We start from the raw sequence: 26322 nt of genomic DNA, 5'->3' as shown, positions 1-26322 counted from the left end.
AATATCTGGTCCCTTATGTTTGCACAGAATCAAGGTGTTCCACCAGTAGTTAGTTAATTTTTTTGCTCAAAAAGCAAAAAAGCAAGGCCATGTAGGGGGACATGGAGTTATGTACAGGGTGGTGTTCATGTAAAGAGTTCAGGCCACTTGTGGTCAAGGGAGACTTTGAACCGAGCGGTCGTCGGCATCTTCACCATCTCGTCCGGCAGCTTATTCCACGGAGAAAGCCCCTCTCCTTCGATTGAGATGAAATCGTCGCAGATAGAGCTTTTCGGAATGACCCCGCAGCCGACGCTCTGGAGCAGGAGTGAAGAATAGCTCTTTCGAGAGGTTACACTTTCCGCTTATGATGTTGTGAGCAAGAATGAGATCACCACGGCGTCGTCGTTTTTCTAGAGAATAAAGGTCGAGCATCTTCAGCCTTTCTTCATAAGACAAATTCTTGTTCTTAAGGGTGTTAACACCTCCAGGTTCTGACATCCATTTGATGTACCCGACAGGATAGTCCTTCCTTTGGATAGCGTTGTAAATTGGTCTTTGTAACTCTATCGTGTCTCATACATGTAATCATCATCATTTAATGTCTGCCTAAAGGTTGGACAGTTTGACAAGAGCCGGCCAGGCAGGAGCCTGCACCAGACATCTGTTATGGCAGGGTTTTAACAGCTGGATGCCCTTCCTGACACCACCCACCCAGCAGAGTGGACTGGGTGCTTTTTACGTGGCACCAGCACAAGGGAAGTCAGTTTTGGTATTATTTTTATAGCTGGATGCCCTTCCAAATGCCAACCACTTTGGCTTTTGGAAGGGCATTTGTATGTGGAGACACATGGCCTAGTGGTTAGAGCAGTAGACTCGTGGTCGAGGGAACGCAGGTTCGAATCTCAGACCAGGCAATGTGTGTGTTTATGAGCGATACACCTAAGCTCCATGTGGCTCCGGCAGAAGGTAATGGCGGGACTTCTGCTGACTCTTTCGCCACAACTTTCTCTCATTCTTTCCTCCTGCATCTTGCAGGTCACCTGCGACGGACTGGCATCCTGTCCAGGTGGGAAACCTATACGCCAAGAAACTGGGAAACCGGCCCTTATGAGCCAGGCATGGCTCGAGAAGGAACAGACAACAAGGGTATTTGTATACATATACATGTGTGTGTGTGTCTTTGTGTTGACATCATAGAACAGATGTAAAGGAACATCACTGTTATACATATCCAGCCATGCGGAAACATTATCTTGTCAAGAAGCAGGTGAAGTGTTGCGACAGGAATGGCAACCAGCCGTAGAAAATTAACCGAATTCGGTGAATTCTATCGGATCCATGCAAGCATGGAAAAACAAAACTATGAATGTTAAAAATATCATGTTGATAGTCTTTTTTGCTGTTTCACAGAGTGTAATAATGGCTTCATTCTTAACAATGGTATTAAAAGGCACTAATTACTTGATGATTGACTAACTTTGACCAGTAATAGACCCACTAATGGCACGAAATTACTTCAAAGAATTTAGAACAGCAAAATGGTTTTGTTACAGTGAATGGTTGCCTCATCTTTTTGTTTCTATATTTCTCTTGAAATCCTCAGCTTTTGTTTCGACTAATTTGAAAAATAAGAAAGAATTCAGTAAAACAACGGTCGTTACTAAGTTTGTTGGTTGGAACATTAAATTAATGTGAGATTTTGATGAGATGTTTTAAATGAGATCACCTTAAAAGAGGAAGTTTATGTCATAGAACCAGGAGTGATGGCCTCAAGTGGATTGGTATCAAAAGGATTAAGCCCTTGTTAGTCCCAGTAAAGATAAACTTGTTATTTAATCCTTTTGTTACCATATTTCTTTCAAAATCCGCTGCCTTTGTTTCAATTAATATAGGCGCAGGAGTGGCTGTGTGGTAAGTAGCTTGCTTCCCAACCATATGGTTCCAGGTTCAGTCCTACTGTGTGGCACCTTGGGCAAGTGTCTGCTATCATAGCCTCGGGCCAATCAAAGTCTTGTGAGTGGATTTGGTAGACAGAAACTGAAAATTGCATATGCATATATATATATATATATACATATATATATATGTGTTTCACTATGTTCATATGTGAAACATGGGCTACCACAAAGAGAGAAGAGCAAAGACTGGTAACGGCTCAAAGAGCCATGGAAAGGTCAATGCTTGGTATCTCGTTGAGAGAGCACATAAGTAGCAAGATCATCAGAAAGAAGTCCGGCGTGGGAGATGTCATCGCAGAGTATACACGCAGCAAGTATAGATGGGCTGGACACCGTCGCCCGGCTCACCGATAATCGGTGGACGCACGCAGTTGTCAAGTGGTACCCGCGTGAGCGGAAAAGACCACCTGGAAGACCTCTACGACAGTGGAGTTACGATTTCAGGAGGACGATTAGGATCATGTGGATGAGAAAGGCGCGATCCAGAGAGGAGTGGACAGCGTGCTGTGACCAGCGGTGTCAAATGGACACCTGACGGACTGGTCGGTCAAGGTGATCAAGGTGATATATATATATGTGTGTGTGTGTATGTTTGTGTGTCTGTGTTTGTCCCCTCAACATCGCTTGACAACCAATGCTGGTGTGTTTACACTCCCATAACTTAGCGGTCCGGCAAAAGAGACCGATAGAATAAGTGCTAGGCTTACAAAGAATAAGCCCTGGGGTCGATTTTTTTCAATTAAAGGTGATGCTCCAGCATGGCCACAGTGAAATGACTGAAACAAGTAAAAGGATACTTCTGTGGAAATCCACTGTCTTTGGTTCAATTAATTTCAAAAATAACAAAGAATTTCATAAAATCCATTCACAAAGCTTTAGTTGGCCCAAGGCTATAGTAAGCCCAAGGTGCCATGCTGTGGGACTGAACCTGGGACAATGTGGTTGGAAAGCAAGCTTCTTACCATGCAGCCACACTTATATATACGAGGGGTCTATACATACGATGGGCTTCTTTCAGTTTCCTTCTAATAAATCCACTCACAAAGCTCTGGTCAGTCCAAGGCTGTAGAAGACATTTGCCCAAGGTGCCATGCAGTGAAACTGAACCTGGTACCACCAGCTACTGTCTAAGGAACCAGGTACTGTCTAAGGTTGGTTGGTTGGTTGGTTAACCCCATTAGCATTTAAACTGGCCATATCCGGCCAAAAGTATTCTGCCTGTTTTATGTTCAAACTGGCCAGATCTGGTCTCTCACACCAACCCTACAATATCATTTTAAAAATTAACAGCTACCTCTTCAAAATCTCATCGCTACAAGATAATGCCTGATTAGTTCAAAACAATTTGGATAAAAAAAGCATTCATTTTGGCAGAATAATGTGAACACTGAAGGGTTAAGGGACAAGAATATTTCCATCTGCAAAATACTGGATATCATGCAACTCAACCGTAACCTTTCCCTTGTGTTGGTTCAGACACAACTGGTGGCACCAGGAGAGACACTCACAACCGAAAAACATATCTCAGAGTCAAGATTTTGCTTGTTTCATTGAGCTTAGCCAGAATTGGGACAAATAGATTTGTTTTGACATTTATACAACATAGATGTATAGCCATAAATATATACACATATACATGCGCGCACGCACACATGTATATATATATATATATACACACACATGTATATACATTCATATGAACATGTATAAATACATTACTTATGTACATTCATTTCATATAATCACATATTTAAAGGCATAAAAGACGCACAGACACATATACACTCCAATTTTAGCAGCAGATAATCAAGGCAAAGAGGTTTTAGTGTATTGAGGAAGGATTAGCCTGTGGGATATGCACAACAAGGCATGTAGGACCCAGGGTGATTCTGCATGGCCTTTAGATTTATATTATTGGCATAGGTGTGGCTGTGTGGTAAGAAGTTTGTTTCCTCACCACATGGTTCTGGGTTCTCTCCTACTGTATGTGTGTATATATTGGGTCGGGACCCCCTTCGGTCACGACACTGACCATGGGATTGCACCTAGAAAGTTACCCTCCCAGGCACAAGTCCGGGCAAGGTTGTTTATGGAAGACCAGCAGTCGCCCATGCATACCGGCCTCCCCTCTCCACGCCACCAGTGTTATCCAAGGGAAAGGAAAAGGGGCCGATACAGCTTGGCACCTGTGACGTCGCAACTCATTTCTACAGCTGAGTGAACTGGAGCAACGTGAAATAAAGAGTCTTGCTCAAGAACACAACACGCAGCCCGGTCCGGGATTCGAGCTCACAACCTCACGATTGTAAGCTTGACGCTCTAACCACTGAGCATATTTTCAAAATGTGACCGCGTGTGTACTGCTGACGATTTCTTTTTTTTTTTCCTTCGTCTTCCCTTCCTTGGACCTTTCCTTTTCCTGTTTCTGACGAAGAGCTCTGCTTGAAACGTTAAATCTTCCTTTCTTTCTTTCCTTTCCGTCCAATAACACTATACTGGTTCCACATCCTCCCGTTGTTGTGTTTTCTCTTTGTGTTTCCATGTTTGGATTAACTATCATCATCATCATCATCATCATCATTAGCGTCCGTTTTCCATGCTAGCATGGGTTGGATGGTTCGACCAGGGTCTGGGAAGCCAGGAGGCTGCACCAGGCTCCAGTCTGATCTGGCTGTGTTTCTACAGCTGAAAGCCCTTCCTAACGCCAACCACTCCGTGAGTGTAGTGGGTGTTTTTTACGTGCCACCTGCACAGGTGCCAGACAGAGCTGGCAAACGGCCACGAACGGATGGTGCTTTTATGTGCCACCGGCACGGGGGCCAGGTGAGGCTGGCAACGGACACGAACGGATGGTGCTTTTACGTGCTACCGGCACGGGCCAGGGGAGGCTGGCAAACGGCCACGAACGGACGGTGCTTTTACGTGTCACCGGCGCGGGGGCCAGCCGAGGCTGACAACGAACACGAACGGATGGTATTTGTGAAGAGGACAACAAACACTGAGGCAAGACAAGCATCTCGAGTTATATACATTATTTTTTATTATTATTAAACTAGTAGAGGTCTTACAGCTGTTTCTGTGATAGGTGAAAATGCCTGAATAAGGGGTATGCCAACATCAGAGACAAGTTGGGAACATATGAAAGATCTAGACTTGGAAAATTCACAGGTAATAAGCAATGAAATCGAAAAGGAGAGAGTAAGGAAATAAAGTTCACCGTTCATTTCCTGGAGGGTATGGATGTGAATGACCTTAGGTAAAAATCTAAGGTAAATCCAGGCAGTATTACGACAAAGTATCAGTAGTGTGTTCACACCATAAATATCCAGGCAATATATATATACACTCATACATATGAAAGGGAGAGGAGATGCCCTTGGTTTTGAAATTCATGAATTATTTATCTGCAGAAAGTTTTTTATAACAAAATAATGAACTCAGTTAATTAAAAAATCTATTAGAAACGGCCACAATGAATTGACACCTGGCCTTCAATTGGTACTGATTTATTTTTAATTCACTATTTATAAATGTATGTATACATATACAAACATGATTAACCTGTATACCTTTGTGTAGGTCCCATTCATTGGTTTAGTGTCAAGTCTTCATAAACAACATTTTTCTCATCATTATTCAAGCTTAATTTCAATCTGACACATTATCCGAGCAAAGCTGTTTACTCTTGAGCGCCATCCATGTGTAGATGTGACAGCTTTATAAGATTCACTGCCTGCACACGAGTGTATGTTTGCATATCTGTATATACACACACACATACATACATACATACATACATACATAAATACATATATATATCATCATCATCATCATCGTTTAACGTCCGTTTTCCGCGCTAGCACGGGTTGGACGGTTGGACCGTGGTCTGGGAAGCCAGAGGCTCGACCAGGCTCCAGTCTGATCTGGCAGAGTTTCTACAGCTGGATGCCCTTCCTAACGCCAACCACTCCGCGAGTGTAGTGGGTGCTTTTTACGTGCCACCTGCACAGGTGCCGGGGGGGTCTGGCAAATATATATTAATTCTTTATTGCCCACAAGGGGCTAAACATAGAGGGGACAAACAAGGAAAGACAAAAGGATTTAAGTCCATTACATCGACCCCAGTGCATAACTGGTACTTATTTAATCGACCCCGAAAGGACGAAAGGCAAAGTTGACCTCGGCGGAATTTGAACTCAGAACGTAACGGCAGACGAAATACGGCTACGCATTTCACCCGGCATGCTAACGTTTCTGCCAGCTCGCCGCCTTCATAAATACATATATATATATGCATGTATGCACATATATGCTCATGTATATATATATATGCACATAGGTGTATTTAGATTTGTATGTACCTGTGTGTGTGTGTATATGTCCCCATGTTAATGAATGTATGTAAGCACACATGTGGGTCTGTATTTATGTATGTATGCATATACACATATATATATCCTCATCATCATCGTTGTCATTCAGCGTCAGCTTTCCATGCTGGCATGGGTTGGACAGTTTAACTGAGGACTGGCAAAGCAGGAAGCTGCACCAGGCTCCAGTCTGATCTGGCATGGTTCCTACAGCTGGATGCTCTTCCTAATGCCAAGCACACCGAGAAAGTAGTGGGTGCTTTTTATGTGCCAACAGCAATGGTGGCCAGACAGGTGGCACTAGCATTGGCCACGCTTGAATGGTGCTTTTTACATGCCAACAGCATATGTGCCAGTCAGTAGGTACTGGCATCAGCCACGCTCGAAAGGTTCCTTTTATGTGCCAGTCAGGTGGCACTGGCATTGGTCACACTCAATTGGTGTGTTTTACGTACCGTACCACCAGCACAGGTACCAATCAGGCAGTACTGGCATCAGCCACGACTACAATTTCACTTGCAAGAAATCCTGAATGGACATAGAAAAAGAAATAGCAAGAGAGGAGACAGATGTTGACCGGCAAAGCTAAGCGTCCAGTGACAAAAGACAGGGAGATGGGAAAATTAGTCACAGGTCAGGTGTGGGCAGGTATACAAGGTTGGCTAGAAGTCAGTAAATCAAATACCTTAAATACCATAACGTTTGTAATTCTGTATTGACTTGAATGGATGAATGGTGTCATTCAAGAAGGAGTTCAAATTTCAACAACCTTCATGATGTTTCCTGTTTAGATGCTTTCATTAAATTCATTCAGTTGTTAAACAGAAATAAATCTTGGAATTTTCATTTACTGTCAGGTGGCTTTTGGCTAACCATATATACCTACATACACACATATATGCCGAAAGAAAGACAATTGGCATTAGAATTTTTATTTTGCCCTTATCTTGTAAATTATTTATAAATTTAACCTTTAAAGGTATTTTTTGATATGCTGGCCATTGATAAAAATTTTTTCCCGAAAATTTTTTTATCCTATATTAGTTATACATACACACATACATATATAAACATATAACTACCTGATATATATATATATATATATATATATATATATATATATATATATATATAAAATTATAAATTAGGGTATCTATGAGATACCACCATGCCGAAAATAGCAGCCATGATCTGACCCTAAAACCACCTTAATTAATGGAAAATTAAGGTGGTTTCAGAGTCAGATCATGGCTGCTATTTTCAGCATGGTGTTATCTCGTAGATACCCTAATTTATAATTTAAATAATTATTACCTTTGAAGATTATTTTTTTCCATGCTGGCCACTTGATGAGATCGTTATTTTATTTTTAAATTAACGATCTTATCCTTATTTATATAAATTTAGAGTGGCTGTGTGGTAAGTAGCTTGTTTACCAACCACATGGTTCCGGGTTCAGTCCCACTGCGTGGCACCTTGGGCAAGTGTCTTCTACTATAGCTCCGGGCCGACCAATGCCTTGTGAGTGGATTTGGTAGACGGAAACTGAAAGAAGCCCATCGTATATATGTATATATATACGTGTGTGTATGTGTTTGTCCCCCTAGCATTGCTTGACAACCGATGCTGGTGTGTTTATGTCCCCGTCACTTAGCGGTTCGGCAAAAGAGACCGATAGAATAAGTCCTGGGGTCGATTTGCTCGACTAAAGGCGGTGCTCCAGCATGGACGCAGTCAAATGACTGAAACAAGTAAAAGAGTAAGAGTAAAGAGTATATATATACAAATTGAGATAGGGGTTGTAAATGCAACCCTCCTATATGTATATTCTCTTTTTTATATATATTCTACTTATTATACAACATTACTCTTTTATGTACACTTTTTTATGTACATTCCTTTATGTACACTGATTTCTTCTGCTTTTTATATGTAACCCTACAGTCTCTTATGTGGTGGTTTAATAAAGTATGTGATTGAGTATTATCTGGTAATTGATATTTGATTTCGATGTATTTCTCCATTTGTGTGTATGTATATATTTATGTGTGTGTGTGTATATATATATTTATGTGTGTGTGTGTATATATATATTTATGTGTGTGTGTGTGTATATATATGTATGTATGTACATATATACACATCATGTATGCACACACACAATCCCAGATTATCTACTTCAGGTGTTAATTACGCTGTAAATCTCAAATCTAATAACAACTGATGTATTTGTATTGTGCAGTGACTTTAATTATTCTGTGAATTAGGCTGATTAACGGGTTAAGATCAATCAAGGTAAGAACAAGGATGGAGTTGGGAAGGGGGTGGTGGTGTCAGCATTAATGGCCGTGGTGGTGATGAAGGCATGGCTGTGTGGTAATTAGCTTGTTTACCAACCACATGGTTCTAGGTTCAGTCCCACTGCGTGGCATCTTGGGCAAGTGTCTTCTCCTATAGCCTCGGGCTAACCAAAGCCATGTGAGTGGATTTGGTAGATGGAAACTGAAAGAAGCCTGTCGTATATAGGTGCAGGAGTGGCTGCGTGGTAATTAGCTTGCTTACCAACCACATGGTTCCGGGTTCAGTCCTACTGTGTGACACCTTGGGCAAGTGTCTTCTACTATAGCCTCAAGCTAACCAAAGCCATGTGAGTAGATTTGGTAGATGGAAACTGCAAGAAGCCCATCATATATGTGTGTGTTGGTGTGTTTATGTCCCCATAACCTAGCAGTTTGGCAAAAGAGACTGATAGAAGAACCAAGCTTAGAAGAAAAGTACCAGGGTCATTTCTTTCAACTAAGACCTTTCCACAGTGATGCTCCAGAATGGCCACGGTCTAGTGACTGAAATGAGTAAAATAAAAGTCAAATTTATATTGTTTAGCCCTGGGTTGGTCAAGATCCTGTAGACAACCTATAAACAAAGATGTTCCTGCCATGACCATCCCATCTATCATTCAGACATAGTGTATCTCAGATTACACTGTGTAATGTGTCCCTTGTTGCTCTTCTTTTGTTTAGCCCCTACTCAGCCTTAATTCGGTTGATCGAAGCTATTCCATTTATGACCATCCCATTTTTTTTTATTGGAATATAGTGTATCTAGGGTTACATCATCTAATGTGTCTCTCATCATCAGATACTATTCCAGTTGTGATCATCCCATCTGTTTTCAGGCATTGTGTATCTTGGACTACATCACCTAATGTGTCCTTCTTTGTTGTTGTTATTTAGCCCTAGGTCAGCCTTGATCCTGCAGAACTATGATCAAAGATCTTCCAGCCATGACCATTACATTTTTGTAATCAGGCATTGTGTATCGTGGACTACATCATTTAACGTGTCCCTCCATGTTACTGTTGCTGTTCAACCCCAAGTCAGTTATGATCCTACAAATCTATGATCAAAGGTGTTCTAGCCATGACCATCCCATCTTTTATTCAAACATAGTCTAGGACTTCATTATCCTATATTTCCTGCTTAATTTTTTATTTTTCCTTCTTATTTTGTGTTAAAACAGAGGAGATATATGATTTAATAGAAATTTGACTGTTTTTTCTAGCACATGCAGGAGACCACTTATACAAAAGTAGCCTTTATTCATCTGACCTAAATGTCTTTTAAACTGTTCACATAATGTTACTAATAATTTTGACTATTAATCACGCCCCATCAATTAGGCCAGGGAATGTTCCCAGGCCACTAATAATAATAATAATAATGATAATAATAATAATAATAAATGCCCTGATGCAGTTCCAGGCAGTGGCTCTCATGGCTTCTGATCTTAACTAATTGGAAGTGTTATCATGTACATTGTTTTGTCTTGGTATAAAAGATGGCCTACAGCAAATATTCTGCTCAATACCACAGATTTGCTTGTCAGTTGTTTGACCATAACGAGTTGAGCATGTCCCTTAGTGGCTGACAATATGTGCATCTCTGATCACGAGCAGAAGTAGTGGGGGAGCATCATGGCCATGTGTTGAGAGGGATTCTTTGGGGTTTGGATAATTCACCTCTGGAAACATGGTTGTTTTGTTCAACATCCTTAAACAACCCTTATTTGAGGACCTTTTGAGCAAGATGGGCTACTCGACCAGAAGAAAATTTTAACTGGGCCCCACCTGCTGCACACATATGGTTGTGATGCTTGTGCCTGGTGTACCCTTATCAGACGGGTAATCATGATGGGTATACTGGGCTTCGTATATTTTACCCCAGTGTCACTTTGATGGCATGAACTGCTCTCTCACTCAATAATAATAATAATAATAAAAATAATAATAAAAATTATAATAATGATTTACCCCCCCCCCCGGGGGCAATACAACAAAGTTTAGGGGTTTACATATTATGGAATGATTAAAAATGAAAAAGTAAAGTATACAAAGTACACAGCAATATGCATAAAAAGAAAATTTGTGATGAGGGGCCCCCCCCTGATACATAAGGACCTCTGTGGATGATTGAGAAACCCCCACCATCCAATATCACTATATATATCCAAGATATATATAGATGTGTGTGTGTATGTGTGTGTGTTTCTGTTTTCACATGTTTACTCGTTAACTTTATTTAACACAATCTAGGCACAAGAAAGTTGATTAGCAAACATGCTTTTTTCTGTTTAATTAAGCAATTATGTAATTAGGCCAGCCTCACTTTCACACCCACATCTCTGTTAAGAGGCAACTTGCTTCTGTGACCTTTTAATGTCATCATTACCACCCTGCATGTGAAATAAAACCACTTTACAATTGGGATCTTTTGAGAACAACTCCCTGACATTACTCAATGTGTGGTCACTTGACCCGCTAGACATAGCAGTCAAATTGCATTTAGTTTGTCTCCTGCTGTTTTGAAAAGGAGGACACATTGAACTGTGTTGTTTTAGAATGAAAGACATTCTGGTTGTAGGTGGAATGTCTGCTGCAGGATCAGAACTGACCTGGGGGTAAAATCTGAAAGAAGGACACGTTAAATCAGTGGTTCTTATCTGGGATCCACATGACCTTTGAGTTCATAGAATTTATCTGCAATAAAGAGTATATATATATGTGTTTGTGTGTCTGCGCTTGTCCCCCCCAACATCACTTGACAACCGATGCTGGTGTGTTTACATCCCCGTAACTTAGCAGTTTGGCAAAAGAGACCGATAGAATAAGTACTAGGCTTACAAGGAATAAGTCCTGGGTTCGATTTGTTTGACTAAAAGGTGGTGCTCCAGCATGGCTGCTGTCAAATCAAATAACAAACAAATAAAAGAAGAGAGAGAGACTGATGCATGTGTGTTTGCATTTGCATATTGTCACCTTCGTCTCCACATTCCGCTTCTATTCCGTCAGAGAGCTAACTATCCACTTTTTTCGCAGCTCTTTGGACAATGTGTATGTATGGACCCGTGTGTGTGTGTGTGTGTTTGTCACTAGTCTGGTCTTTCACTTTGCACTTAGTCACTGCTTTTTTTCTCTCTTGGTTTTCAAGCTCCTTTCATTTGTCAAGTGGCTGGATCTCTCTCCTTCTCCCTCTCCCTCTCCAGATCTCTCTCTCTCTGTGTCTCTAGGTTTGTGAATGTTTGACCTAAACTTCCATTGTTCATACAACAGCTAACTTGGCAAACACTTGCTCTCTCTCTGTCTCTCTATTTCTGTCTCTTAGTCTCTCTCTATATATATATCTGTCTCTCTATTTCTCTGTCTCAATCTCTCTCTATATATATCTGTCTCTCTATTTCTCTCAATCTCTCTCTCTCTCTATATATATATATATATCTGTCTCTCAATCTCTCTCTCTCTATATATATATATATCTGTCTCTCAATCTCTCTCTCTCTCTATATATATATGTCTCTCTATCTCTGTCTCTCAATCTCTCTCTATTTCTCTCTCTATATATATCTCTGTCTCTCAATCTCTCTCTATTTCTCTCTCTATATATATCTCTGTCTCTCAATCTCTCTCTATTTCTCTCATCATCATCATCATCGTTTAATGTCCGTTTTCCGCGCTAGCACGGGTTATATCTGTCTCTCTATTTCTCTCTGACCTTCTCCACCTTGAACTATTCCTGTAACTGTGTGTATGTGTGTATTCTTTAATTTGTTTCTGTCATTTGACTGTGAGCCATGCTGGAGCACTGCCTTTACTTTGAGCAAATTGACCCCAGGACTTATTCCTTGTATGTTTCTCTACTCCCTCAAAATAAGGGTAGAGGAACATTGCAAATCTGTGACATGAGGAGATATTGATAAATCGGGTATAGCTGACCATGTATGAAAAAATGGAGACCACCTCCCCCTGTGGGATGAAGTTGAAATAATAGAGAGAGAACTACCACTGGGAAATACGAAAACTAAAAGGAGCAGCAGCACAGATACTAGGACATGATAACCCCTTGAGCAGACCCCAGTGCAGATATGAACAGCTGATGGGAAATAGGAGAATATTAGATTTGTAAGCCCTAAAATTCACTCCATAATTGCCCATGGGCACATGGTGTAGTGGTTAAGAGCACAGGCTACTAACCCCAAGATTCCAAGTTCGATTCCAGTGTAAACACACACACAGACACACTCTGTCTGCCTGCTTGTCTCTCTCTCTCTCTCTACACACACATTTCTTAGTGAACCAGCATGTCTAAGTAAGAATTTTATACCCTGGTAACCATGCTTACATGTGTGTGTGTGTATTTTTCGTCAGCTGTTATTCCGTATAATGATACCCTCCTTGCTAGTAATTACCTGTGTGTGTCCCCCACCCCACCATCTCCTCCTCCTCCCCCTTCTCTATACTCACACACACACACCTACATATAGTATGCTGTATACTTTTGCCGCTGTTTTAGTCTGTCCAGTCGTTCAGCTAGTTTCTAACAGAAAACACTGTTGACAAACCCCCTCGTCTTATCATTTCTCCCTCCCTGGGGGTCGACCTTAATAAGAGGCGTCACCCTTAAACTTGAATGAGAAGCAACCCCTACCTCAGTCCTACAACCATACCACCTGACATACCTCTTTTATCATCCCCACATCTGAAAATGTGAGTTACCCTTTATTTAGCCCAGTTTTGTCCCACATTAGCCTTGGGTAAGTACAAATTCTATCATAACTGTGCCACATTTTTACTAAAACGCTTTGTTGGTTTTATTTTTTTTTTATTTCATAATCTCTCGATATATAAAGCTGAAGTTGTGTGTGTGTGGCAGGTTTGGTAGCCTTCAACTAACACTGTCTCCTCCGAGACCCTGCGGTGCAAGTTGACCAAAATTGAGAGTATGATAGAAGAAGGCTTGCTCTTCCTTCCGTAGAAGAAAAAATTCAAATCAGACCATGTTAACACCAAAAATTATTTACATCAAAAAGGTGCTTTTTTTCTATGAAAATCCCGATTTTTTACGATTTTATGACTGCTGTGTCGCCATTTTTCGGTGTATTTCAACCAGAAAAATGTTCACTTAAAGAGAATAACAAGCTACATAATGCAAAATTTTTACTTTTCAAAAATTCCAATTCTAAAGGGTCGAAACAAGCCCGAGCAACACCGGGCGATACTGCTAGTTGTTTTAAAGTTTGCTTTGCCATTCTCTTGTTGTTGTTGCTGTCATGGTAGCTGCTGGTGAATGAAATTGTATTTCTGGGGCTACATCCAGAAATAATTAACGATATTTTTTTTATTCTGATATTTTTTTTCAGTCATTTGACTGCGGCCATGCTGGAGCACCTCCTTTAGTCAAATGAATCGACCCCAGGACTTATTCTTTGTAAGCCTAGTACTTATTCTATTGGTTTCTTTTGCCAAACTGCTAAGTTACAGGGACGTAAACACACCATTGGTTATCAAGCAATGGTGGGGGACAAACACAAATAAATACATAAACACACACACACACACATATATATATATATATATATATATATATATATATCAACCTACTCAAAAGTACCTTGGATCGTAGAGTGATCTGCTGTGCTGGAGGAGACCTATTGAGTCAAGTGCATCAACAGCAATATCAAATCAAATGGAAATGTAGTTGTGACCCCTGTGCCAGTAGCACATAAAAAGCACCATCCGAACGTGGCCGATGCCAGTGCCACTTTGACTGGCCTCCGTGCTGGTGGCACTTAAAAAGCACCATCCGATCATGGTCGATGCCAGCTCCTCTGGCCCCTGTGCTGGTGGCATGTAAAAAGCACCCACTACACTCACGGAGTGGTTGGCATTAGGAAGGGCATCCAGCTGTAGAAACACTGCCATATCAGACTGGGGCCTGGTGCAGCTTCTCGGTTGGTGCTTTTTACGTTCCACCAGCACGGAGGCCAGTCGGGGCGGCACTGGCAACAGCCATGTTCGGATAGTTCTTTTACGTGCCACCGGCACTGGTATCACAACTACAATTTCCATTGATTTTTGAGCGATTTCGATTTCGTTTCTGATTTCACTTGCCTCAACAGGTCTTCGCAAGCATAGTCTTTGTGTCCCAAGAAGGAAAGGTATGCATAGGTGGGCTGGCTACATCCCAGGTAGATGTAGCCAGCTCACCTTATATATCTATTCCTAAGGCTTCGGTTGGTCCGGGGCTTTAGTTAAAGACATTAGTCCAAGGTGTCATTCAGTGGAAATGACCTCAAGGTCACATAGTTGGTAAGCAATCCCAACCACATACTCATGTGTCCCTCTCACTGGATCCATCGGAGGAGCTTTCTGTGATAGTTACATGATTCTCTGGATCTATGTTTTATGGGACATGTATAAATATATATATTTCTTTACTATCCGCAAGGGGCTTAAACAGAGAGGGGACAAACAAGGACAGACAAACCGATTAAGACGATTACATCGACCCCAGTGCGTAACAGGTACTTAATTTATCGACCCCCCTCCCCCCCGAAAGGATGAAAGGCAAAGACGACCATGGCAGAATTTGAACTCTGAACATAACGGCAGACGAAATACGGCTACGCATTTCGCCCGGCATGCTAACGTTTCTGCCAGCTCACTGCCTTACATGTATATATGTATATATATATATATATATTACCGTGATCACCGTGACCAACCAGGTTATCAAATGTTGCTACACATCGCTGATCACAATGCGCTTTGCATTGTTTTAGTCCTCAAATGATGCTACCCTGCTAGCTAAGCATGCAGGCCAACAGAAGAAAGAGTGAGAGAAAGTTGTGGCGAAAGAGTACAGCAGGGATCGCCACCACCCCCTGCCGGAGCCTCGTGGAGCTTTTAGGTGTTTTCGCTCAATAAACACTCACAATGTCCGGTCTGAGAATCGAAACTGCAATGTCCGGTCTGAGAATCGAAACTCACTACCTCATGATTGTGTGCTTGATGCTCTAACCACTGAGCCATGCACCTTCCATGCATTATTTCATAGCTTTCAGATTTCAATGATCTGATTGTTTATTTTTAAAATGACATTGTAGGATAGGTGTGAGAGGCCAGATAAATGCTAAAGGGTTAATTAAATATGGTGGCATAAATGAAATGTGAACACATTGTAGCATTGAAAAATGGCGGGTGGAAAGAATTAAGGGTTTTGGTGGGAAAAAAAGTGTGGTTCTTTTGAATTTTAAATATAGGTAAAATGTTGCTTTCAATGTTGGCACAAGGCCAGCAATTTCAGTGGGGGTGGGGCTAAGTTGATTACATTAACCCCCAGTACTCAACTGGTACTTGTTTTACCAGCCTTGAAATGATGAAAGGCACAGTTGACTGCAGGCGAGGTGGCTGGGTTCCTTTCAAGAGGGCCTCATGGAGGCAAGGTAGCGGAGTTCCTTTCAAGTGTTGGGCCTTGTGGAGGCAAAGTGGCCATGTGCTCCTTTTGAGTGCTGGGCCTCACGGAGGCAATGGCAAAGACCTTTGGCATTATGTTGTGCTTGAGAAGGTCCATCAAGCTGAGCAAAATCAGTTGTGGCAGATACCAGTGTCACGCAAATGGCACCCATGCCAGTGGCACATAAAAGCACCCATTACACTCTGAGTGGTTGGCATTAGGAAGGGCATCCAGCCGTAGAAACCCATGTCAAATCAGACTAGGTTCTGGTGCAGCCTTCCAACATGCCAGCCCAGTCAAATCATCCAACCCATGGACAACAGATGTTAAATGATGATGATGATGATGAATGGCTGCTTCGAATATACTTAAAACCTTTGTTTCAAATGTTGGCACAAGGCCAGCAATTTTGGAGGTGGGGATAAGTCCATTACATTGGCCCCTGAAAGGATGAAAGGCAGTCAACCTTGGCAGAATTTGAACTCGGAACATAGAGACAGATGAAATGCCACTGGACATTTTGCCTAGCATGCCAATTCACCTTCTTCAATTCTTTTATACACTTCAGCTCTGAGGCTGTGGCCATGCTGGAGAGGTGAAATTTCAATCAATGTAACAACCTGCAAACTTCCCTTAATCAAAACCTAAAACTTTTATTCTATGACAAAAGAAATAATGGGTGAATATATAGACCATCCCTGGCAGATTTAAATTGATAAAACTGATTAGTAACTATTACTGGAATTCAATTTTTCTTTCAATTGGGGAAAAAAATCTTCATGGCATTATCTCATTTATTAAAACTCAACTTGGCCAATCAATACTATACTTCAGATCTGTGCCATTATTGATACCCTGCTGCTGGTAATCTATTGTGTGGCGCCTCATTAACGTCTTCAAATTAGTCTAAACGTGTATTGGTTGCTTTTTATTGTTGTCGCAGTTTGTGTCTTTGCCTAGGACTTCCATCAACTGTTGACATCAATAGTTACACAAGCACACACAGATATATATATATATATGTAATTAATTAATTAATTATCTGTAGGATTATTATGAATCAGGGACACCAAGTTAGGGTCGAGATTAGCATATCCGTGTATATATGTGGACATTCACTCATATATTGATGCACATATGGACATGTTCTAATGCTTACACTTACAGACACACAGACAAATCAATATATACATTTGTATAAGTATACATGTGTACGAGAGATATGCACATGCATCCGTGATGCAATCTCATGAGCCATTGTGAGTTCTGGTAGAGAAACAGAATTAGGCTTGATGGTTAGAGTTCACATATATGGAAAGACAAAGACAGGTGTAGGAACAACAAGTGTATTAGTTTGACACTCGGGAGAAATGGAAAAGTCTTTTACATTTCGAGCCGATGCTCTTTGTCAGAAAGGAATAAGAGGAAATAGATAGAGAGAGAATGAAAAAAAACGTGTTGAGTTCAGTGGTTCATCAATATATATATATATATTTACGGGGAGCACAAAAAAATACAGGATAAAAATAGAATATTCTTTTATTTGTTTCAGTCATTTTACTGCAGCTATGCTGGAGCATGGACATTAGTCAAACAAATCAACCCCAAATCTTTGTAAGCCTGGTACTTATTTTATTGGTGTCTTTTGCTGAGCCACTAAGTTACGGGGATGTAGACACACCAACATTGGTTGTCAAACGATGGTGGGGGGGGACAAACACACACACATAAGCATACATACATACATGAGTGTGTGTGTGTATATATATATATATATATATATACTTTATTTAAAGCAGCAGAAAATTCAACAAAACCTGTTACTCTGAGTTTCTCGTTGCCGTTCATCGGACAGTTTTTGCTAGCAGAGTAACTCAGAGTAACAGGTTTTGTTGAATTTTCTGCTGCTTTAAATAAAGCATATTACTCTACCACTGGTATTTGAGTACTCTTTTTTCCACCTTGTTTCACATTTATGTGTTTACTCTGGTATATATATATATATATATATATATATATATATATATAAACTTACTTGGAAATGGATGCATTGCATTCAATTAAATAATATATAATATAAACATATATATATATATATATATATATACACATGCATTTATGGGTACAAGACGTCACCAATGGTGCAGATAACATGAAATATGTAAACAAACAAGTTAACTATGTAAACAACAAGTACAAAATGGGAAACAGGACAAATAAACACAGAAAGGACCCTTCATCAGTTGTCGGCTGTATAGGTACTCCTCATTTCGAGCATTCATGGACAATATGAGTCTTCAAAGACAGTTGCTCCCATAAATTCTAAAATAAAATTTAGGATTTATGGAGGGTCAAAGCTGGGAACAAAAACGACAACTGATGAAAGGTTCTTTCTCTGTGTTTACATATTTCATGTTATTTGCACCGTTGGTGATGTCCTATACCTATATATATGCATGTATGTGTGTGTGTGTATATATATGATAGATGGCTAGCCACTAAACCTTTTTCTATTTTCTCTCCCTGTTTATTTCTGTGTTCCTTTCTGTCGAAGAGCATAGGCTCGAAACGTAAAAGATTTTCTCTATTCCCAAGTGTTAAACTAATACATCTGTTTGTTGTTTACACACCCGTCTTCGTCTTTTGTTTTTTTGTAAATTCTCACTATATATATATATATATATATATATATATATACATACATATATATCACGTAAAAAGCACCATCCAAATGTGGTTGATGCCAGGTCTGCCTGACTGACTCACTCCCATGCCAGTGGCATATAAAAAGCACTATTCGAACATAGCTGATGCCAGTACCCCCTGACTGGTTCCTGTGCTGGTGATCGATGCCAGTACCCCTTGACTGGCGCCCGTGCTGTAGGCACCTAAAATGCACTATCCAAACGTGATCAATGCCAGCACTGCCTGACTGGCTCCTGTACCAGTGACACGTAAGAAGCACCCACTATGCTCATGGAGTGGTTGGCATTAGGAAGAGCATCCAGCTGTAGAAACCTTGCCAGATCAGATTGGGGCCTGGTGCAGCCGCTAACTCTCCAGACCTCAGTCAAACTGTCCAACCCATGCCAACATGGAAAACGGATGTTAAACGATGATGATACACACATGCACACAATGGGGCTGTAGTAGAAAACACTTGCCCAAGGTGCCATGACTGAACCTGCAACCATGTGGTTTGGAGGTAAACATCTTACCACACAGCTACACTTGTGCCCAATACATTTGTTCACACAGATACATTCCAAAGCATCAGTTCACATTATGTAAAGGACACAAGCAAAGCACTCCACTTTAGAGGACATTCTTTTGACCTCTAGATACCAACTGAATGAATGAGCAGTAATAACAATGATATGCTGAGGGTCGCATGGGTAGGGCTATGAGGTCAAGATAAGGGGGGGGAATGGGACAAATAAATATAAACAGGAAAGTTCAACCCACCTAACATTTTTCATCAGTTATCTTTCTATTTATTTGTCACTGGACTGTTGCCATGCTGGAGCACCACCTTTCTTTTAGTTGAGGCAATCAACTCCAATCCCCTATTTCATTTTGTTTTTGCTGTTGTTGCTTTTTTTCTTTTTCGTATTTTGTAAGTCCGGGACTTATTCTGCTAATCTTTTTTGCAGATTCGCTAAGTTGTGAGGATATATTTCTTTACTGCCCACAAGGGGCTAAACATAGAGGGGACAAACAAGGACAGACAAAGGGATTAAGTCGATTACATTGACCCCAGTGCATAACTGGTACTTAATTTATCGACCCCGAAAGGATGAAAAGCAAAGTCGACCTCAACAGAGTTTGAACTCAGAACGTAACGGCATACGAAATACGGCTACGCATTTCGTCCGGTGTGCTAATGGTTCTGCCATCTCGCCTCCTGTCTTGAGATTCTTGCTTGTGACCTCCGAGTCACATGTCTGCAATACCAGGGTTATGACCTCCGAGTCACACGTCTGCAATACCAGGGTTGTGACCTCCGAGTCACACGTCTGCAATACCAGGGTTGTGACCTCCGAGTCACACGTCTGCAATACCAGGTTGTGACCTCCGAGTCACCGTCTGCATACCAGGGTTGTGACCTCCGAGTCACACGTCTGCAATACCAGGTTGTGACCTCGAGTCACACGTCTGCAATACCAGGGTGTGACCTCCGAGTCACACGTCTGCAATACCAGGGTTGTGACCTCCGAGTCACACGTCTGCAATACCAGGGTTGTGACCTCCGAGTCACACGTCTGCAATACCAGGGTTGTGACCTCCGAGTCACACGTCTGCAATACCAGGGTTGTGACCTCCGAGTCACACGTCTGCAATACCAGGGTTGTGACCTCCGAGTCACACGTCTGCAATACCAGGGTTGTGACCTCCGAGTCACACGTCTGCAATACCAGGGTTGTGACCTCCGAGTCACACGTCTGCAATACCAGGGTTGGACCTCCGAGTCACGTCTGCAATACCAGGGTTGTGACTCCGAGTCACACGTCTGCAATACCAGGGTTGTGACCTCCGAGTCACACGTCTGCAATACCAGGGTTGTGACCTCCGAGTCACACGTCTGCAATACCAGGGTTGTGACCTCTCGTCACACGTCTGCAATACCAGGGTTGTGACCTCCGAGTCACACGTCTGCAATACCAGGGTTGTGACCTCCGAGTCACACGTCTGCAATACCAGGGTTGTGACCTCCGAGTCACACGTCTGCAATACCAGGGTTGTGACCTCACAGTGCAGAGAAGTGGTTCAATCTGGACGGACTCCCTGATCTCTGAGCTACACACCGTGGACACCCTTCAGAGGAGCCCCATTTCTGCCACTCGTAGTTCTGATTCTTTTGTTCTGGTCTCTACCCAACATTCATGACCACGGGTCAAATTAGGCTCAAAAACCAGACTGAAGGCAGCGAGTTCCGCTTTCGTTTTTTGCCAACTTCTCCTCTTCTTAAGCTCGAATGATGGCATTGGTGCATCCCCGTACCAGTTCCTGCAACACAAGCATCCAATTCGGCTCCTGTTTGCCAGAATTTATACACAGGTGGAGGTGGGGGTGATGCGACTAATTGACTTTCTCTTAATTACAGCTATATTTCCATTTTTTTTTACAAATCTTTATTATTAATTATTATTATTTTAAATTTTGTTCCTTTGTGTTTTTTAGGTTGAGAAAATGAAGAATATGGAGTTTGGCAAAGTTCCACATCTACGTGTGTCTGACCAGTTGAAGTGTTCTACAAGGCACCCACAAAAACAGCAGAATTTGGAAGACCGATGACTGACCACTTGTCAACCCTCAACTCCTGACATAAACCAGTGCTTTTTAATAATAATAATAATAACAATACTTCAGTGTTACCCTGAAGGGTCAGCCAGCTCTCCAGGCCAAAGAAACTGATCCTTGATCTTCATTCATTCCTACCCCATTACCTTTTTCACCCCCTCCCCCGCCATTACAAACAGAAAAGTAGTCAGGGTGCAACCCAACACCTTGAGAGGAAACTACCCCCCACCAAGCCACCTTCATACTATCAAAAACTAGTCGACTCTTCCCATATTTGCTTACATCTTCTCAAATCCCCCTTCTTCAATTTTCTTCACTTACCCTTCACTCAATCACTTTCTTTCCCCCTCACTCTCTTTCTCTCACCAACATTCTCTTTCTCAGGTTTTAGCCCTCTAAAATAGTCCCCATATGTTTACTTGTCTCTCCCCCAAAACACAATCCCTCGCATCACTGCACTCCCAGTCTATCTTGACCCCGTGAAATTGTCAATCAGTCCATAGTCCTCTTGTTTCCCTCTTGAGACCCCTTAAAATACTCACTTCACTCTACATGTCTGACTCCCTCTTTTCCTGACACCCCAGCTGGTCTTGCTTGACCCTTTAAAAATCCCAACTGCATGTCTGCCAAATTTTTTTTTTTCTCCCCTCCCTGACGAACCACACAACAAATATGTTGTCACGGTTACAGCGGACGAAGGGATATTTCTTTGGAATTTGTCTCCTACTCAGTGTCATCGTCTGCATCTTTTCTTGGCAGCTGTTTCGACAGACACCACACCAACCGATACGAGAAGGGGACCGTCTTGGCACGGTCGACCGGCTCTCTAAATCGGACACCCTTAACATCCCATTGACTTCCTTAGAGAATTACCTGCGCATCGTACACAACAAGACCCAACGAACTATCATGCGGAACCTGGCTCACCAGCATCAGGATGCTATCCTGGCCAAAGATGCTCACAAGACAAAAACCAACTCCAAATTGAAAGAACACACAGAATCTGTGTCAAATGCCGAGTCTGCCAGCAACAGTGACACCAAACAGGGAATCCGGTTCCAAAGTAAATTAATACATTACCTAAACAAGTATTCTAACACACACGTTAACACGAGCAATCACAACACCACCAACAACAACAACAGTATTAATACAAAACTTGTTAAATCTGTTGACAAGAGTTCAAACTCCAGTTCTGTTGTCAGCAGTGAGTACAAAGATAATGCTGACAGCAGACTTCAGATTCTTCCAAAGCAATTCAACAATTTAGGTTCTTCAAACAACAACAACATCAACTACAAAAATAGTAACAACAACGACAGCAGCTCTTTGCTGGGTTCGTCGGAGAAATTCCGACAGTCTTTGAACAATTTGAAAAGCTTGAAAGAGAAACTAAATTCCCCGAGTGTTTCGTCGAAACCCCCGCAACAGCAACAACAAAATCCTAGTCGACCGTCGGGTACGTTTGTCGAAGACATTCACAACTTCCACGCACCAGTGGAGCGTAAAAAAGCTCTCGCCAGCCGGAATAACCTTGAGGATGCTTTGTCGAGGGCAGCGATGGACCCTCTGGATCATATTTTAACGGGTAAGTTATGCCAAGACTGTTTGTCGTCGGGCTTCCAGTACGACCTCAACGTCGAGGACATTTGCCACACAGATGTGCGGTTGGTGATTCTTGTGGAGTCTCCACCAAGCAATCAGGACTCGCGCAATGCCATTCGCAAGACATGGGGGCCATCAGTCAAGTAAGCTCCAGCAATGTGCGAGTGGTGTTTTTGCTGGGTAAAAGCAACAACCCACATGAGAATACGCTGGCAGAACATGAATATTGGTTAAACCAAGACATTGTACAAATCGATTTTGTAGATGCATATGCAAACCTCACGTACAAAACACTGTCTGGCCTACACTGGGTCAACACGTTCTGCTCAAATGCTAAATACGTCATGAAAACAGATGACGACATGTATGTGAACACGCCGCTCATCACAAAGATGTTACTGGCATCTCCAAAATCGAGGTTCCTTGGTGGTTATTGTTGGGGTGTGTCCACCCCACATCGGGACAGTAGCTCAAAGTGGTATGTCCCCTACGAGATGTACCCGAGTGCCACGTTCCCACCAATGTGCTCGGGTACCGGCTACATAATGAGTCAGGACCTCGTTAAGAATATTATGAATGTGTCACTGCTAATTGGTTTCTTTTACTTGGAAGATGTCTATGTCGCCCTCTGCCTGCAAAAATTCAACATCTACCCCGTGAACATTCAGGGTTTCAGCAACATGTTGGTACCCTTCGATAGTTGTCTCTTCCGAAATTATGTGCTCACCTCACACGGACACACCCCCTACGACCTACAGACAGAATGGTCACAGGTGTTATCCTGCTACCCCAAAGACCTTACTCCTCACCAACTTTTTATGCCTATCCCCTACCCTGAAGTGGATTAAAAGCAGGGGAAGGGAACAGCAAAGACACAAATAAATCATACAACACTTACAACAAATTCAGTTTTCTGAGGATTCTCTTTAAATGTGTAAAAAAAAAAAGATAAGGAAAAAGGAAAACACACACGCGTGTGTGTGTGTTTGTGTGTATAAGTAAATGTATAAATGTGTTTATAAAAACACACCAGTGTATGCATTGTGTATATATAATGAAAATACATGTAAGTATATTGTTAATGCCATAAGAATTTCGAAACCTCAAGAGAATGTGAAATAATTTTTCTTTGGAGCACTGGATCTTGAAGCGCACAAAGCTATAAACAACAGCATGTAAATACTGTTAAAATTCTCTTTGGATAGGAAAAAAAGGAAGGCTGTCTATGAGGTAGATACCCACACCCTTTGTAAATATGACTCGATCTACCATGAGCAGCCTTTGACTTTTCTATTTAAAGAGTTTTTTAACCCAATATTTATTATTATTTGTAACTTTATCTACTTCAAGATTCATTGTTCCAAAAGGGATTGTGTGTGTGTGTGTTAGGAGAGAAAAACATGAAGCATGAATTTAGTACTCCTTTATTTCATCGGTTACACATGTTTCTGTGTGAAACGATTGATGATGGAAAATTATAAACACAGTTTTAATTGCAACGTACAAAGAGCATTTAATCATACTGATCACATCTTTGGACAGGGTCGACTGCAGAAACGTGTGTACCAGATGAGATGAATGAATACCAAATTTATGTTTCATGATTTTTTTTCTCATAATTGGCCTGCTCATTGTATTGTATATAACCCACCTATGCTGGTTGCAGAGAACATATTGGATCACAAAGCTGACAGAATACTCTCAAGACATGCAGCCAATACAGTAATTTTGCTGCACACATACAACATCCATTGCCACTTAAATATATATATATATATATATATATATATATATATATGTATATATATATGTATATATATATGTATATATATATGTATATATAATCAAAATAAGCAACAAGGATATCCAAAGTAGTGTAGTACAATCGTTTCATGCTACTTCATTTTATTAAACAATGTAAGTATTACATCAGTTTTAAAATGTAGAGCAATCTTCAGCCACATATAGAATTTTTTAATTAAATAGACAATGTACATTTTTATCATCTGAATCTAAATTTTGCTGAACTTATATATATACACAGCATATCTAATAGCATAAAAGACACAAAGGGGTATATTAGACACACTACAGTTTCAGCTTACGAGAGGTCCAGCTTCACATATCAGACCCAGGGAAATATTTTTGAGATATTTTTTTAAGGTAAAAAAGGATGTCTTTTGTGCTATCAAGTGTGGTGTGTAAAGCGATGTTGGGGGGACAAACATATACACACACATACATATATATATGACAGGCTTCTTTCAGTTTCCGTCTACCAAATCTACTCACAAGGCTTTGGTTGGACCAAGGCTATAGTGGAAGACACTTTCCCAAGGTGCCATGCAGTGGGACTGAACCCGGAACCATGTGGCTGGTAAGTAAGCTACTTACCACACAGCCACTGCTATGCCTGTATATTGGATGATGATGATGTTTATATTTGTATAGATACTCACATATTTCGCTTAGGTATTGTGAGGTTAATATCCCGATGTAGAACTCAATATGTGTAGAAATGTACGTATTCACACATATTGTGTGTGTGTGTGTGTATACAACAATGGCCAGATCTTTGCAGGCCTCTTAGTGCACCTAATTGCCATTTTGGAAATGGAGTTCAGTGCAAAAATAAACAAAAAAAAAAAAAGGCTAAATTTTCAAACAGAAACCCCAGATCTTTTTTTCATCTCTCATTATCCCTATCATTAATCTGAGATTTTTCTACATGTAAGACGGAATAAATTTCTCTCTAGGGAACAGAAGTGACCCACATTCTGAATACAGCAATAGAAATTTGATATTAGACATATTCAGTTTTAATGTCTTGTTGGAATTTTTCCACATCAAACGCAGAGTCCTGAAATAATTCTATGAATGACACGAAAAGAGAGGAGAATTTTCTCTTTCAGGAAAAAATTCATTTTCTTCAAAATTCTTTCTATTCTTTCTACCACAGGGCACAGGGCTTGTAATTTGGTGAGGGGGACGGTTAGTGAATTACATTGACCCCTGTGCTCAACTGGTGCTTATTTTATCAACCCCCAAAAGGATAAAAGGTAAAGTCAACTCGGGTGGAATTTGAACTCAGAACAGAAAGACAAACAAAATATTGCTGATGATTTTGTCAGCTTCCACCTTTTTAACAGTAATTATTGCGATCCTTTTCCACTACGGGCAAAGGCCTGAACTTTTAGGGAAAGAGCGTAGTCAATTACATTTAACCCACAGCTCAACTAGTATTGATTTTATCAATAAGACCTGTTGGGGCAAGTGAAATCGAAATTGAACCAAATTCGATGACTGGCACCCGTGCCA

At 41.1% G+C, this 26322-nt stretch overlaps 1 protein-coding gene across 1 annotated transcript in view; it reads left to right on the top strand.

Annotated features, from left to right (window-relative positions):
• Positions 1-24031, top strand: part of LOC115226525 — a 51324-nt gene extending 27293 nt beyond the window's left edge. The window contains 2 exon segments of the mRNA XM_036515480.1: positions 21280-23134; positions 23137-24031. Coding sequence (XP_036371373.1) covers positions 22072-23134; positions 23137-23852 — 1779 coding nt within the window. The 5' untranslated portion in view covers positions 21280-22071 and the 3' untranslated portion in view covers positions 23853-24031.
• The last annotated feature ends 2291 nt before the right edge of the window (positions 24032-26322 follow it).

The sequence above is a fragment of the Octopus sinensis genome, linkage group LG30, assembly GCF_006345805.1.
Source record: "Octopus sinensis linkage group LG30, ASM634580v1, whole genome shotgun sequence".
In the NCBI taxonomy this organism is placed as follows: domain Eukaryota; kingdom Metazoa; phylum Mollusca; class Cephalopoda; order Octopoda; family Octopodidae; genus Octopus; species Octopus sinensis.
The sequence above is the reverse complement of the archived record's forward strand: the minus strand, read 5'-3'. Positions and strand labels throughout refer to the sequence as shown.